Consider the following 17,605-nt stretch of genomic DNA (forward strand, 5'->3'; position numbering starts at 1 on the left):
GAAAAAACCCAGAAATAATGAGTTTGAAATTCAATAATGTTGAAATGTCCTAAAATAAAATTAAATAAAGGATTTTATTGACTTGTTTAGAGAAAATGCAAAAAAAAATGAAATATATTATTATATTTTTTATTTTTAAGTATGATAACAAGTTGATCATGAATTTCCTTCTTCTAGTAATCAATATTTTGCAGGCAAAAGGATGAGATCAACCCTGACTGGCATCACGTGCCAAACCTTAGAGCGTCTTTCCTAACACCGAAGTCACTGAATAGATCACAAGATGTTGTTATTATTATTTATGTTATTAAAAAATAAACTAGGTGAGCAATCAAGGGGAGCATCATTTGCTATTTTTCATCAGTTACGTCACCCCGCACGCATGTTACAATATATCAGGTGAGGAGCTCGAATTCATCTTTGCTCGTCCTCTGCAGGTTGTGGAAGAAAAGAGGAGTGGATCAAGCGAGCGAGTACGACGGCCGGCCGTGCAGAAAGAATCGCAGGTAGAGGGAGAGGACATCATCCTCGACGGTTATAAGTGGAGGAGCCACCATGGGCCAAGTTCAGTCGTCGCGGGGTAATTGCCACGGACGCGCACCACATTCCGCCACCCAAGGAACGCAATTCGCATCTTCTCTCTTTAGGCACACGCGAGTCGTGCTGGAGATGAGTTGTGCTGCTGCAGGAGCTCAGTGAAGAGAGAAAGAAAGAAACTCGATTCTGCAAGACTGCCCCGTTTGCTCAATTTTTTGGCTGACTTTTGTAAGTAGAATTTTATTTTTTATCTTGACAATTGGTAATGAAATTAAATTTGTGTATTTCGTTAAAAAGATGCAAGTAAAAATTACCTGGTAAAAGCAAAAATTTATGCAAAACCTTCTAAAGGCGACGATGAGATCAAAAAGACTCCATCCGCCATCCGCGTCATTGGTCGTTGGCATTGTTGATGAGCAAAAAAATTTATTTTTTATTTTTACTGCTGACTTTTTCTCTGAAAAAATGGATCATATTTGTTAAAATTCTAATTCAAACTTTTGCAACTCAGAAAAATACGTTGATAACATTTAAGTAATTTTAATTTTTTTTTAAACAACTTTTTTATGATCATAAGTACAAGGAACTGTCAAGTTGCAACTTGGCACAAGTCTCGGAGTGCATTTAATCAAGCTAATCGATTTCTTGGCACTCTGCTCAGCTGCACAATAAAAATTCCAACTCCGTATCTGTTGACAACACGCGTATTAACAAATATTGTGCATTGTTTTATTGTCCTCTCTGCCCGAGGATTGCAGAATAATTTAAAGTGTTGCTAGCGGCTTTTTTTTACATATCGAGAGATCGTTAGCAGAATCGCCTCTCTCATTACTTCTGATCCGTCTATCGCGAGTGCACGATTTAATCCAGTCCATTATGCATGCTTGTCTCGTGCTGCTTATACAAGTCCACTTCTCTCTCGCGTCTATAATTTCAAGATGAATTATTAAATTAGCCATCACGCAGACGGGAAGTTCAAAGCGCTTCGATTTCTGCACTGATGCATTTAATAAATTGCAATAGTGTCATCGGTTTGAAAAAACTTCAATGAAAAAGTTTCATAATTTGGTACATTATTATTGATTATTATTAATACTAAATTATTGTTAATTGATGTCTAATAATTGGTGTGCAAATTTTATTTTATTTTAATTGTAGAAATAAAAAACACCTTAGTCTACTGAACCAAAAAAAAATTCGATTTAAAAAATAAAATTAAATCCAAAATCATGAAAACTGATTATTCAATTATTTGCGTGTTAAAAGTAGCACTTGCATAAACAGCTATTGATACAGCTGCAATATTTTAATACTTTATAATTCATTTTATTATTTTTTTGCATTTCTCTCTCTTCCTTATTTTTCAATTAAAATAAATCTTCCTCCGCTTAAACTCCATAAATTATCTCAAGTTTGCATGAGCAACCGCAGTTAATCTTCAAGAATATACCGCTGCCGCCTTTATCCCTCATACTTTTTTTCTCTGCAAATATTTACGGCAGACATCCAAACACCCGGCAGCACTTCCAAAACGACCTGGATGAAGCCATTCTCGTCGCTTTTTAATTGATCAGATATCCCCTGCAGAGCAATAAAAGAAAAAGGACCGTTCCTTTTTTCGCGAACGTTTTATTACTGCGTACGTGCCAACCTCCACCTTGACAACATCGCAAGTTCAATGGCGGCGTATTTTACCTAGAGCGTAATCAAACCCACTGCGATTCGATGCATCTGCCCGCGATAGGGCGAGGCCCTCGAGTTCGCCACTGGCGTCACCCACTCTTGACCCACTCGTGTAAGACTTTAACGAAATATCCATAAATCAAAGCCTATATAACTGTTCTCATCCTCTAGTTATTTATCCTGGCAGACGTACATGTCCCCTGTCCTTTCAAGCCTTCTTCTTATATAACCTGTTTGCCAAATTCTTGTCGAGTTTCATATGAAGTGCTTGTTATCTACGAATTTTAATGCGATTTGTTTTTAGTCAGTAAAAATTTATTTTCCTCAAGAGGCGTGTGTGAATTTTTGCTTTAATTTTATGTAAGAGAACACAGACATTCCATTTGGTTAACATGTGAGAGTTCTGCTAGAACCGGAAACATGCATTTTTTTCATAATTAATTTGCAACGCATTTTTTTGCAACAACATTCCGTAAGTTTCAAAACTGAGGCGAATAACCTTCAAAAATATTAGTCATTTAAATTACTTGTTACCAGTCTAAAAATATCGATTTAATAAAATATAAAATAATTTCCTCTTTGGGAATAATTAATCACGCAAATTTTAATTGAAGCCTTCGTCTCCAAAGAAGTAATTTTCCTCCCAAACAAAATTAATTGCCGTAAGTGATCCTAATGACACGGTTACTTAAGTTGCCAACAAAAAGTGTTGAGATTTATCTTCACGAAACACCGACACCACGCTAATGCACACGTGCGTCATGACACCATGAAAAAAAACACAAAAGGTCAATTGTGACCCTGGTTTCATTATCTTGATGCGAAAAAGGTGTGCGTAACTTTGGCGCAGCGCGATTGATTTTTCTGCCAAGAATTTATACTTTTTTTATAATGCTCTTTATTTTTCGCTGCCACGGTCATCCCAATTATTCAAATCGCGTATTTCTGCAGACGGAGGGGGAGGAGGAAAAAGGCCTCCAGACGAAAAGCAATTTTCTTCAGCAGAGCGTCTGAAAAAACTTATTTGTCTGCATTTTATTATTGTTATTAATTTCGCTATCGGAAATCTTCGGTAAATAAAAAAAAATCCTAATTTGGATCATGATCGTGCTAATTACTATATTCAAATTCGGTTCCGTTTATGACATCATCACGGATGATGTTAGCTTGACCTTCGAATTTTCAACCTCATAGGTTGCTAATGTGTAATTACGGTCCGGCAGATGATCCTCAAAAGCGGCGCCGGCATTTGCGTGCGATCTGAATCTTCTCTAGACAGGCAAAGCGGAGTAACTCGGGATTTTATTAGGTAGATTGACGGGTCAGGAATTTTGTTGCCACATTAGGCAAGGTCTCTTTAGTTAATTGCCTTGTTATTTCATTATGTGTACAAGTACTGACCGGCCGACAGAAGAAATTCTGGTGTATTCGGTGGCCAGTTTCGTTTATTACGTCTGGATTTCTAAGAAATATGAATAGAAAGGCTGGTGCGTAATAAAAAAACAGGCAAGACTATTTGAGCATCAAGTAAATAATTATAAAAAATTAAAAGAATAACTAAATTTTTTTAAATTAAACTTCATATTATTTTATTTATGAATTTTTAATTTTTTTAATTCCTTTGTTAAATATGTTTCATTGATTTGGTTTTATTAAGTCCGTGATATTTTAAATCTTGTAAAGTTTTAACTCCAAATTTAAATAAACATTATATATTGTTACTTTGCATGAAACAGGTTTAATCTTTAATTTGTAAGAAAACTTTATCTCCTGCCTCAGGATTATCATAAGTTAGAATAATGGGAATAATGTATTCTGATTTAAAAAAATAGCTATTCGTAAATTTATTTTAATAGATTAAATTGATTATTATAACAGATAATACTTTATTCTCATAAATACTAGAATTTGCTTACACTTTGGTTTATGTCAATTATATTATTTGGGAAAATCTAAAATAAAAAATAAATTAACTTTTCTGTTCTCTCCTTTTTTTATGCAAAGTTTTTAGTTATTACAAATCATAAACGTTGGATTTTCTATAATTCGTTTCGTCTGCTGCTCCAGTCACTTCATTTTTTATGCAAATTGCACTCACGCGAAATTTTGCTGAAAATTGCCACTCTGCCCGATCGTTTTTTGCCACTGGCGTTCAAGGCCAAGTTCATTGTCTCAACACTGAGATTCACAGCGGGATCGGACGAATAAGTAAAATTTAGAACAAAAGATTCGCCCGGCGTGAAAATCGATCTGGTAGAAGTTTTTATTTGTACTATTTTTAACTCTCACTCGCGGCGTTTGCTCCCCGCCGGTTCCGAGTCAACGTACGTGTGTCCACCACAATTATTGTCAACTCGTTTTCGTGTTGCAAGAATTCACTTTAAGTACATGACCGGACGCACTGCGAGTGAGAGTCACTTCCTGCACTAATAAAATAAATATGTACATTCCAGTTACACGCGACTAAATCGAAGCTGCTGAATTGCGTAACCAATTAAAAGAAATAAGATTTTTCCTCACCGGCTTAGGCGAGATTAACGGAACGAGAAAAAATCCAGCTTATGCTTGACAGGAAGGTGCATCTGCGAATGATGAATGGCCGGTCCTTGACGGCACCGTTGCATTCTGCGTGCACTTTTGTACTCTCGCATTTGAAAGGCCATTTGTTATCTCAAAAATTGACACCAATTTAATGAGTGGTGTGTGTAAAAAAAGAGTGCAATGCCCTAACAATTCAGCTGCACACTTCAATAGAGAAAAATAAAGAAGAAGAAAAAAGAAAGGAAGGAAGGACGCGTGTGAGGTAATAAAAAATGACGAGGGCTTATGTCTAGATTCCAGATTGGGCTGTAAATCCAACGGTTTGTTACATGAGGAGGAAAGGTGAGCTCGTTAGAATAATTTTTAACGCTTTTAACAGTGTTTAATTGAGGCAATTTAGCTCACAAATAATCGTTTAATACAAATTTTGGTCCAAAAAGGGCTATTGTGTTGAATTATTATTGGAAAAAAAAACAATACTGATTAGGAGCTCTGGTTTTTTAAATTCGTTTTTAATTTAAATTCCTGATTATAATTAAATAGGCCTCTTTTAAAAATTCAATTCCAATTTTACTGATTCAAGTTTCTTGCTTCAATTCTGAAATTAAACACGTTAAATTATAAGATTAAATATTTCAGAGTATTTTAATTTAAAAAATATTTCCCTTATAAATATCCTCAAATTTATTGATTAGGTTTATTTCTTACTTTATTTTTATATCTCTTTTTTACATTAAATTAGGATAAAGTAGGAATAAAATTTAAGTAATAATTTTTATTACTGAGTTTATTGACTTCTTGGAATTATTTGATTTTAGCAAGTTTTTAGCATTTATTGTGCCTCTTTAAATTTAAAGAAAAATGTATTTGCCCACTTGTAATTTTTTCATTTTTTACACAGACAAAATTTATTCAATCCCTTTTTAATACGCAATAGTAAGGCGTCATGTTATTACTTGCGGCTCGCATATATTTATGAATTACAGTGGAATTTTGATGGCAGTCGAGATAAACTTCTCTTTAAGAGCCAATTTTCCATCATTATGCGCCGATAAAACATCAGTGGTTTGATTTTTTTATACCTAACTCTCCTGGGTCTGTTCTGCGAAAACCAAAACAATTTCATTTCGACCACTCTTTTTTTCTTTTCATTTCTCTTTTTTCAATCAGTTGAACAATTTCCGAATTCTAATCAAGTTTTGAGATCGTTCCCTTATTAGCAGCTCCTCGCTCGTCCGGCTGGTGCCGCCGTCAGGGTCATTGCCACTCAAGCGACCAAACAACAACCTGCATCTCAGGTTGCAGGCCGCGCCGCCGACTGGCTGCTCGGATGCACAAAAGCAGCAATCGAAATAATGGAAACAGCAGCACCTCTGCAGGACGTGCGCGCGGTTGAATAGCTGTACTCTCGCTTTCGACCGTTTTTTGTGGCGTCCTTGACCCTCTGCTTTATCATTATTCTGCCAATCAAGCTGTTCGTTCCACTCGATCCATTCAAGCGGCCAATTTGCTCGTCACTTGTTAATTAAATGCACAAGATCGCGCAGAGAGGAGCGCCGGGAAAATTGATTTCTTGCCCGGTAATTGCGATGACGCCGAGCTTGAATTATGTTCTTGCGGCCGGGATTGAAAGTCAATCTGAATTGAGCTCGAAAATAAACTTGATGCTTGTAGACTGGCGTTGGTGCCCTATCGCTATTATAGAAAAAGATTTCTGCGAATTTTCTAGGGAAATTAAACGCGAAGAATGCACACAAGATTCAATTATGATAGATTGATTTTGAGAATTTTAATTTAATAGAGTTCTTTGATTTAATATACTTAAAAATAATTTTGTTGAAATCAAGTGTTTTTCTAATTCACACAGCGATTTATAAATAATGAAATCAATTTTAAAGTAAACTATCATTTCTATAATATATGAATGGAATAAATCCTTCAGACAATTAAACTGAGTTAAATTTTAATTGAAATACATTGGGATTTGTTTCTACATACAAAGCAATCCCCTGGACGCCAATGTGCTCAGCTGGTTGCATATTATCAAAACAAACAACATTTTCTTCTGTACATGTTATTTATTAATTATTAAACTGTAAATAATTTAATTGGAAAATTACAATAATTAATGTTCAAGTATTTTTTTCATACATGAGTGCGCTCAACAATTTTGCGCTCGCGCTCTGTGCTCGCGCTCAAATTTTTAAAAAGTCTTGCGCTCACGCGTTGCGCTCAAAAATATTTTTACCCGAAGAAAAAGTGCGACTTTTTAGACAATTTTTTAATATAAAAAAAAAATCCATCGGCAATTGGAAATGATAAAGTTGAAGTTAAATTAACTAAATTGGGATCAGTTTAGAAGTTTTTGGTATAAAAACACTGTTTTTCGTTACAATTTTTGATCAAGTTTGGAAATTTTTTCTGTTGGTTTGAGCGCAACATGAGCGCAATTGAGCGCTGCGCTCAGCGACCAATGCGCTCGCGCTGATGAGCGCAGAGCGCGAGCGCAGATCGCAGAGCGCAAAGTGCGCTCTGCCCATGTATGATTTTTTTTTCAATTTAAAAAAAAAACTTTGGCCGTTTAATTCACTGGAAAATCAAAATTATTTGCCAGACTCTTTGGCCATCTAGAATATTAAAAAAAAAAAAAAAATTAGTAAAAAATATAAATTTCAGACTTTAATTTGGCGACTCAAATTTTGTATGGCACCTATTTTAGCGTCTCTTTTATTTCAGAAAATTTTTGAAGGAGGATCAAAATTTTCTGCACTACTGTACATGTTGCTGAGAGTGAAACATTTTGAAATACTGAAGCTCGGTTTTGCTTTTTGCACTGCAACTGAGATATTCCAGTGAGATTGCAGCTGGAGGCAAGCATAATATGCACTGAAAAATTACCATCGTTAAAATGCAAATGCACAAACGCGCCATCGTCCGGTTCAACCTTTCTCACTTTTATTATTTTATTATAAATTAGCCAGTCCTCTCGCCGGACATAACTCAACACTTCAGCAGCTGCTTTGCTCCCAAAGATAAAATAACACGCACTCCCTATCGACTTTGAATCACTTGAAATTAAACCCGCGACTATTTATTCCAAGCAGTGCATTGGAGCGAATTATATTTATAGTTTCCTCGGATATTCTTATCCTCCATAACTCAGACCAAAAATCACGATTGAGAGCCTCGGAGTGCCAATTTAATTACGGCCGCCTTGTTTCTCTGCCCGCGAGTTATTCACATGCATGAGTGAGTGCATTCAAAAGCTGCTACCCACTTTCCGTCGCCGCGCAGATGCATCTCCTCGTCGTGATTCTCGCCTCTGTTTTGCCCTCCCCGTATGTGCATGGTAATTAAACTCGCATTTAGTAGCCGTGCCATATTTATTATTTTCCGTCGGCCGCGCCCGCCGACGTGGAATGTTATTCTCCTAATGAGAGATTTTACTTTGAAAAATCATCATGATGCATTTAAATATACACATGGTCACACTTAAATCTACTCACGGAACTTGTTTTCCGACAGCAACACCTGAATGTTTTCGATATTCCAAGATTAAAAATTATTTTGTTTTCAAAAGAAAATAGATTTTTATAATTAATGAATTCTTAATGTTATAAATTGATAATTTAAATTTTAATGCTAATGAGAAATTACTGTGCCTATTAAGGACGAATGTTACAAAATACTTCCTCGTGTATTACATGAAAAGTGATTTTAATTCACAACCTTGAGGTCAGTGTCCTTATCTATGCGCATCTCTGCTCTTTTCTTTGGCTGCAAAATTTACACATTTGTTTTATTTTCTTATAATACGTACTGAGAAAGAACAACTCCTCTCGCTCTATAATGACAGGGCAGAGACGAAAAATTGCAAAATTGCTCTCCCCCAGCGACGAGTTTTCATTGCGCTCTTGTTACCTGCATGCCTCTCTGTAAAAAAAAATTACATGCACCTGAGAGAACTCGTCCCCTCCAGAGAAAAATTCCTTTAGTTTTACTTTTCATCTCCGGTGCTCTTCTTTTCCATTTTCAAAATACTTTATTCTTAAATTTTAAGATGTTAATCCCGCAATGTTTTTGACTTGTTAATTATGTCTGCGAGTGATTGCGCGCAGGCAATTACTGACCTGCACTCCCTGCACAATAAATTGTTTAGTTCCATACCTGACGGCTGAAAAATGATTGCTCTTGTAAGTGGATTTTATGATCGGCCCATTGTTTCTGATATTAACTAGGTATAATAGAGATTTTTAATAAAATTGCAACTTTCAAGAAGAGCTTGAAACAAATTAATATATAATTTTTAAAGATTATCTTTGCAATTTATTATGTTGCTGCTCTGCTTTAATTTGAAGATCACTGGCCGACGTCCAAGGCTGAAATATATTATAAAGTAACGCACTATGCGCTCATCCTGCCTTTGAAAGTTTGCAGAATTGAATAGAGTTGCATTTCCGTGCTGCACTATCTAAATTGTATTCGATGTTTATCAAAGAGAACTTGTTAATTAAATTTTTGCAAATTCACTCAACCGGCAGTTTCGTTTTTTAAATTGAAATTTTTAATCGCATCTTAACCACGCTCGAGTACTCAAATTGTTGGTTTCCGTCGTTGGTGTTTAAATTCCAAGGCCAAATAATTTACTTTTGAATTTTGAAAAGAATGCGAGAATATTTCTGTTAGGAAAAATTTAAATAAAATTGATCTTCAATTTTCCCCTTTTCATTTTGCGTGAAGAATAATTAACGTCGCTCCGAGAGCGAAAAGCATTCTGACGCAATAAACTTGAATATTTATGGCAAAATTTGCGGCGCGGCAAGTGCTCTTCTTCTCTCGCCACTCCCGAGAGCGCAAATTTATCGATTTCAACCGCGGGCGACGACAAACTAACTGCTGATGTTGCCGTGCACCACTTTGCCGACCAGTTGACAAAACAATAATCAAATCCCGTTGCTCTCTCGCCTCTATAATTATATATACCCCTCTTTTCTGCACACGGGCCTTACCTTCCTCCAAATTTTGACGCCATTTTTCCACGACTAAAAAAAACACTTAAATTTATTTCTCGAGTGTGCGAATTGACCCTGAAAAAAATCGGTACGAAAATTTATTTTACGATTAATTTAATTTGCATCTCATTTAGTCGAATTAACAAGAAAAAAGCTAAATGAGTGCAAAAGGAGCTTTCCATGAGGTCATTATCCGCGACTGTTGTAGAGTTGTATCAGCTGAAACGAGTTTCTTTTCTCCGTGAATGGCGCATGCAGCATAAATAAAGTTAGCTCTAGCTGACATGCGGGCCTAAGTAATCTCTGGAATTTTTCGGCGACCTGATGACGGCTCGTTAAAGTTTTTTTTCTCTTCGAGCAAGAGGTTTAATCCTGGCTGAAAAATTGCTGAACAAATTACGGCACTTATAAGCACATTTACATCTCTGCGTGTCGTGTGGATTAACAAAAAAAAAAAAAAAATTTACAATAAAATAATGAAATTTTTTCGCATTTTTTTGTTCTCTCAGAATATTTACTGTAAATTTCTGTTGCCAAATGATAGACAAGGTCAATGCTACCTGCACGAAGATTATGATCCCCAATTAAAAACTCTGGAATTCGTCTAATCTTGGCAAAATCTGTAATAAAAAAAGAACCGCAGTCCTGACCTTCCTTCTTCCCCACATTAATAACATGTTTCGCGCTCTAGGAGGCATGAGATTAAAGATATCAAATGGGATCTATTTAATTAATATTCGCTTTTCCCATGCGTGGTGATGAACTGTGCATTTATGGAGTAGACGAGAAATCTGAATAAGCCGGTGCTTGGGAGTTGACAGTTAATTTTGTAACCTGCTTCTTTGCAAACCACACGTCAACCTGCAGAGATGATGCCACTAGGTAAAAATGCACTTCTTATATCCAACGGTAAATGCAATAAACACAAGACAACATGGGTAGTGATGAACTAAACACAAATGCACACAAATACGCGGTGTTTGTATGAATGCGATCAGGATAATTGCAGTGGTGGGCGCGAGATTGCAGCGATCAACTAGGTGCGTTTACGAGTGTACATACATTTATTTATATTCAAGATCACTCGAGGTTAACGAGACGCACCTTGGTCAGGAACTTGCGTGTTTAATGCATATTGGCTCCCGATATTATCCCCCGGCAAACAATAGAACCACTAACCTACTACTGCGCGTTTTCCGCGTAAACTGGCATTCAAATCACTTCTCGGCCGTCACATTTGATTTGAATTTATAAAGAAGGCGCGATGGTTTGGCAACATAAATAATATTAGGCGTGACCAAATTTTCCGTGAGAAATAAGTTTAAATACTATTTAATCTAGTTAAAATTTTTAGTTTAAAAAAAAATCTGTTATTAGAAATTGTTTTTAATTATTGTCGCTTTGAAAACTCGGATTCATTGAGTAGATTATTTAAATTAATTGTTTCCTTGGTTTTATTTTATTTCTATTTTTAAAATTATTGCTTTCTTCAACTATTTTCTATTTCATATCTGTTAATTCTTATGCATATAAGTAGCCTTGTTTGAGCTATAAAATCTTAAAAAAATTGCTTAACTCAAGTAGTTTTTAGCAATTTTATTACCCTCTATTAGGCGAGGACTTGAGCATCTCTTCTTGATTTAAAATTCAAGTATAAAAAAACTGTAACAAATTGTGCGAGCATGTCAGAAGGTTGCGTGCCTCTTTTCTTCTAGCATTTCTTTACATTGAAATATTGCCAGACAGGCCAAATTGAAATTCTGACAGTATCTCGCGGGCAATAAAAAGAGCATTGTTCCGCGCCTCCTCCTCCCATACATTTGAGACTTTATACTAACGTATTATTTTTGGCATGTGTTTCAGGCGTGCAAGAAGTGATTTATACTTCAAAGCAGAGTCCACTGAGACCGCGCGACATGACCCCGAGACAAAAAATCGCCCTCGGGTGGTTGCTCCTAGTGGGATGCGGTGCCCTGGCCAGTGCTCAAGAATACAACTACCACCACTACTATAACATGCCCACGAATAATGACATGTTCATGCAATATTACAGAGGTGAGTAACTCAATAACTGTACACAGCGCAAATTTTAATTCAACACGCGAGTCGTTAAGTGCGTGAACTTTTTTCCACTCTTGGCGTTGGACAAAATATATGATAAAGCTGATCATTAATAAGCCAGATTGACGTGCGCACAACTCGTCTTGCGTTTTTGCGGGCAGGCGAAAAAAAGTACCCATTGTGCAAACCGCACCGGGGGTCTAATAGCGTGCAATGACTGTTGCTAATTCGGTATTTGACTGTAACGGCCCTCCTAACAAAGCATTTCTCTGCCCACATATATACTCTAATTAAATGTATACTCCCGATTTAAAAAGAACAACAATGCAGATCGAAATCCGCTGCCGCTTTAAATTTCACCACCTGCTTAATGTGCCGAGTCATTCTCAATACTCTCTGAATTAATATCCGTTTGAATTGCAGGATTTGGAGATCGGCTTTTTGCGAGGAACGGTGGTGGTGGCGGCTTCCAGTGCCAGAGCGAGGGATTCCACGCAGACCCCCAAGACTGCACCAAGTTCTACCGTTGCGTTAACTATGGAGAAAGTCAGGGTCTGACGGCCTTCGAGTTCCGTTGTAGCGAGGGCACCGTTTACGACCCTGATATCACCGCTTGCAACCACCCCTGGGCTGTGTCCGGTCCTTGCCACGCTGCTCAGACTGCCGGACCGCAACCTGAACCGGAACCTGCCGGACCTGCCCAGAGTGCACCTCCCCCTGAGAACAGCAACCCTGAACCTGCACCCTCCAATGAGGAGGATAAGGACTACCCTGAACCTGCCCTGGAAGCTGGTTCCAGCAGCAGCGAGCAGAGTGAGCAACAAAGCAACCCTGAACCTGCCCCTGGTGACAATGAGGTCGAAGGTTCGTCGCCAAACGATGAGGTCCAAAGGGAGTGCACCAGCGAAGGATTCTTCGCTGATAAGGATGACTGCAAGAAATTCTACCGCTGCGTGGCAAACGAAAATGGTGGTTACGACGCCTATAATTTCAATTGCGGGGACGGAACTGTCTTTGATGAGGAAAAAAGCGTTTGTAACCACCCTCAGGACGTGAAGGCACCTTGTGGAACTGGATCTGGAAGTAGTGGTAGCAGCTCCTCTAATGAAAATAACGAGATGAGCAACGAAATCGAAGGAGGCTCCAGCTCAAATAATAATGAACAGAGCACCACCACTACCACAACTGCTGCTCCTGCTTCCCAGACCACCACTGCTGCCCCTGCACAAACCACAGCTGCCCAGCAAGAGCAGACAACTACTACTAAAACCACCACCACTAGTACAACTACTGCCAAGCCATCTAACTCCGAAGAAAGCTCTGGTGGATCTGGAGGTCAGGGCAGCAACTGCAACCCCTACAAGGGTGAGTGCGAGGAAGAAGGTTTCTTCCCCCACCCTGACGACTGCAGGAAGTTCTTCCGCTGTGTTTCTAATGGAAAGGAGGGAAGTTTCTCAAAGTATGACTTTGAGTGCGGAGAGGGCACCGTTTTTGACCCGGCCCACAACGTTTGTAACCACGAAAATACCGTCCAGCGCGACTGCAGCAAGACGCCATCAAATGAATCGCAAACCCAAGAAGAAGGTATAAAAAATTAAATAGACTTTTAGAACGCATTGCATTGAAATACACAATGGGGAATTAGGTGAAGGAGGGCAGGGTGGAGACGGAGGAAGCGGCGGCCAGGGTGGCCAAGGCGGTGAGGGTGGCAACAACGGTCAAGGAGGTGAGGGAGGCCAGGGTGGAAGCAGCGGTGAAGGCGGTCAGGGCGGAAACGGCGGCCAAGGTGGAAGCGGAGGTGATTTTTCTTGAAACTTTTTACTTCCTTTATTTGCACATGAGTTTGGTATGATGCAAGAGAAATGGAAATTTCTTTCGGTCGTTTTTTTTTTTGCAATTCAGTTCTCTAAACATAAATAAATTGTTTAGAATTATTCTCCATTCTGATATTAATTTATCAATTAAAATTTAATATAAAACAGTTTGTTCAAAATATTAATTCTAAATAAAGTGAATAATTAAATAAAGGTATGAATTAGCATCACATTAAAAATTTATTGGGAAATAGGTTAATAATTAACGCATACAAATATTATCATTCTTTTTAGGAGATGGTGGTAATGGCAGCAGTGGCGGTGCAGGAGGTAAGGTCCAGCAGCATGAATGGCTTGATATTAGCAAACGGGTGCAATGGATGGTTCAATGGGATAGTTATTTTGTAGATAGTTCGCATTTGGCAACACACACACAAACATACTACAATGAAAATTTGATAATACCAAATTATTCTACACATTCACACTTTTTGCTTTAAAAGGAAGCGGAGGCTTTGGTGAGGGGGGTAATCAATCTTCCGGAGGGCAAGGAGGCGCTGGAGGACAGGGAGGCACCGGTGGAGAAGGTGGTTCTGGAAGTCAAGGTGGCGCTGGAGGTCAAGGAGGTGCCGGAGGTCAAGGCGGCTCCGGAGGACAAGGTGGCGCCGGAGGTCAAGGATCCACTGGAGGGCAAGGAGGCACCGGTGAAGAAGTCGAAGGAGGCGCTGGAGGTGGAGAACAGGGAGAAGAAGTTACCGAGGAAGGTGGAAACGGAGAAGTTGGACAGTTTGAAATGACTGAGAGCAGCGTGACTGAAAGTGGAATAGAGGGTGGCCCAGCAGAAATATCAGAAGGCACAGAAGAAATTGAAACTGGCGGTGGACAAGAAATCGTCTTTCCAGTAACCGAAGGAGGAGGCGCCGAAACCATTGGGGGATCTGAATTGGTCACAGAAGGCCATGAAGGCGGAGATGGTAGCTTGGGAGTAGAACAAGGTGGTGCTGGTCAAGAAGGTGAATTGCTTATTAAAAATTAGCTGCTTGCACTTTTTAAATTATGCGCTTCCCAATTTATTCACGCAAATTATGTCTCTGTTCATATATGATGTGACAGAATTGCTTAATATGTGAATGGATTAGGAAAATGCATTATTAGAGAATATATTGAACTAATTTAATTAAATAATTGAGACATACGTTTCTCACTATTACAGTGCTGAAAATTTGCTTTGCTGAATTTTTGCTTTAATGTGCTTTAACAAAAATCGCGCTTTATGTGTTTAGAATAGATTGCTAATATACCAAAATATTGATTACAAATTTTATTGTTTAAATCTAATTTCTATTACAAGTGGGAATGATTGGGAGAAAAAATAATTATTATTTATTTCTTTAGGCGAGGGAGGTAACGGCGGAAATGGAGGCGAAGGTGGAAACGGAGGAGACGGCGGCCAGGGATCAAACGGAGGAGATGGAGGCCAAGGAGAAAATGGGGAAGAAGGCGGCAATGGAGGAGATGGTGGAAATGGACAAGGCGGTGAAGGAGGACAGGGTGGAGAAGGCGGTCAAGGAGGCGAAGGTGGTCAGGGCGGAAGCAGTGAAGAAAATAAGGGAGAATGCAACGCCGAAGGTTTCTACCCCACACCCGGTGACTGCAAGAAGTTCTACCGATGCGTCGACAATGGCAAGGGTGGCTTCACTAAGTACGAGTTTGACTGCGCCGAAGGAACCGTCTTTGATCCTGAACTCAACGTGTGCAACCACGAAAGGGACGTCCAACGTGACTGCAACAGCACCGCCCAGCAAACCACGACCCAGAGCTCTTCCTCCGAACAGACCACAACTTCCGCTCCTTCTGAACAAACAACACCGAAAGATGAGGAAGGTGACAACAAAGAGGAAGGGGCCACAACTGCTTCTTCAGGAACGACCACCACTGCCAGCAGCTCGTCCAGCGAAACCACTACTCAGCAGCAACAGTCTAGCGAAGGCACCACTCAGGCCCCTCAGGGATCTTCGTCGACCACTGCTGCCCCTCCTAACTGCACCCCTGTTGATCCCAAACCTGCCGAGGTCAACTGCACCATGGACGGTTACTACCCTGACCCTACGGACTGCGCCAATTTCTACCGTTGTGTTGATTGGGACGAGAAGGGTGAGAAGTTCTCTGTTTACTTCTTCCGTTGCCCCAACGGAACCATCTATGACCCTGCGATCAACACCTGCAACCACCCTGAGAACATCCAGCCCCCTCGTGACTGCAGCGAACAACAGGAGGAGACCACCACCGAGGCTCAAGAGACGACGACAACTGAGAGCACCACAACCACTACAGCAGCCACCAGCGAGAACACCACCGAGCAGCAGACCACCGCACCCCCTCCCGGGGAGATCCAGCAAACCACCACCGAGGGCCAACAGGAGTCTACCACCACTGAAAGCACAACCCCTGCCGCAACAACCACAGAGTCGACCACTGCAGCCCAGGAAACCACCACTCCTGAGGAATCTACAAAGAGCCCTGAGGAGCCTTCAACCACCGAATCGACCACTGAGTCTTCTGGTGGAAATGCTACCAGCGAATGTGAACAACTTCAACCTGGCCAGTACTCGTACGTTTGCCCCACTGGATTCAGACGCCATCCCAAGTTCTGCAACAAGTTCTATCAGTGCACGGAGAAGAACGACCACAGTGAAATCAGCGTTCTCACCCTCAGCTGTCCGGAGAACACCATCTTTGACAACAACCAGCAGCAGTGTCTTGCCCCAGGTAAATTCAACCTATAATTAATAATTTAATAATCAATCAAAGCAAAGAAATTTTAAAAAATAAATTAATTTTCCCCCCAATTATTAATTTTTGCAGAGGAGGCTGAAAAATGCAACGGTGAAATTGCTCAGGAATCGGCTGCCAGGCGCACCAGAAATAGCAAGCCTGTTGTAAGACCTCAAATTATTTTATTAGAATTAAAGAAATGCAAATATATTTATAATTTACAAAGCTTTATGTATGTAAAGGACATATATTTATTTATTTAATTACTTATTTATTTTTTAATGAATTAATTTAATCAGGTCAAGGTTGGAAGGGAGCAGCTCTGTCCTGGTGAGGGATATTTCAGTTTCTCTGCCGACTGCCAGCACTTCATCAAGTGTATCAAGGACGATAGTGGAATTGCTAGAGGTAAAAAATTTGAATCAAACTGTAGGATTTTAAATTTAATTTATTTTTGTTCTGTAGGCATGTTTAACCGGTGCCCCGACGGCTTCATTTTCTGGAATGTGTCCAAGCGTTGCGAGCTGGAGACGCGGGTTGCGAAAAAGTGCAACGCACGCAGCCGCGACGCGCAGGGCTGGAACTTGAGTGTGGACTTCACGAACGTCGGCAGACGCAGCAGGCAGCTGCTCCGAATGGAGTGAAAAAATAGACTGCCCTTATCGAGCACTTGCCAGAAAAGTATTCATGCAAGAATTCGGCCCCCTTTTGCCAGGGGCTGTGGGAATTACAAAGGTGGAGGTTTAGGCGATAGAAACGTCATGTTGTACGAGTGCTCTCATATCTAATTAAATCAAAAACGCTCTTTTCATATTAATGTATAACCGGAAGATACGATCGAAATGAAAACATTATTCTGAGAGCACTCAATCTAAAAATTGGCAGGAACGTAGAAAAACTCTCATGATAGGGTGGTTACATCTGAACTGAATAATTCATAAACCTATTTATGTATTAGCACTTTTTCCAACTTAATGAATTACTTGGTTCAGCTTGTGCCGTTAATCTCATTGTGCCATCTGCAACCTGCATTTTAAAACTTATTTATTTTACTAATCAAGCATTCGTAAAAAGGCTGTAAATATTAAGGACTAATTTGCAATAAAGTGATATTTCTATAATATCTTCAAAATACTCAAATCTTTATTCATTCCTCGTTCGAAATCAAATTTGCGAGTTAGG

General features: G+C 39.3%; 1 protein-coding gene across 3 annotated transcripts; it reads left to right on the forward strand.

Annotated features, from left to right (window-relative positions):
- The first annotated feature begins 461 nt into the window (after positions 1 to 461).
- Positions 462 to 17,557, forward strand: LOC132201281 (uncharacterized transmembrane protein DDB_G0289901-like). 3 transcript variants are annotated; one of them, XM_059627359.1, is made up of 10 exons: positions 462 to 765; positions 11,637 to 11,828; positions 12,258 to 13,418; positions 13,480 to 13,632; positions 13,943 to 13,978; positions 14,152 to 14,661; positions 15,044 to 16,417; positions 16,514 to 16,587; positions 16,723 to 16,831; positions 16,889 to 17,557. In XM_059627359.1, exons 2-10 carry the CDS (start codon positions 11,690 to 11,692, stop codon positions 17,065 to 17,067), a joined length of 3,735 nt encoding a protein of 1,244 aa, XP_059483342.1. In that variant the 5' UTR covers positions 462 to 765; positions 11,637 to 11,689; the 3' UTR covers positions 17,068 to 17,557. The 3 variants fall into 3 exon arrangements, with proteins under 3 accessions (XP_059483342.1, XP_059483430.1, XP_059483514.1); XM_059627447.1 differs by lacking the exon at positions 14,152 to 14,661 and having other exon boundaries at positions 483 to 765; XM_059627531.1 differs by lacking the exons at positions 13,480 to 13,632; positions 13,943 to 13,978; positions 14,152 to 14,661 and having other exon boundaries at positions 484 to 765.
- Positions 17,558 to 17,605: the final 48 nt, after the last annotated feature.

Source organism: Neocloeon triangulifer, unplaced genomic scaffold (genome assembly GCF_031216515.1).
Source record: "Neocloeon triangulifer isolate White Clay Creek 2 clone unplaced genomic scaffold, ASM3121651v1 ptg000001l, whole genome shotgun sequence".
Lineage (NCBI taxonomy): Eukaryota > Metazoa > Arthropoda > Insecta > Ephemeroptera > Baetidae > Neocloeon > Neocloeon triangulifer.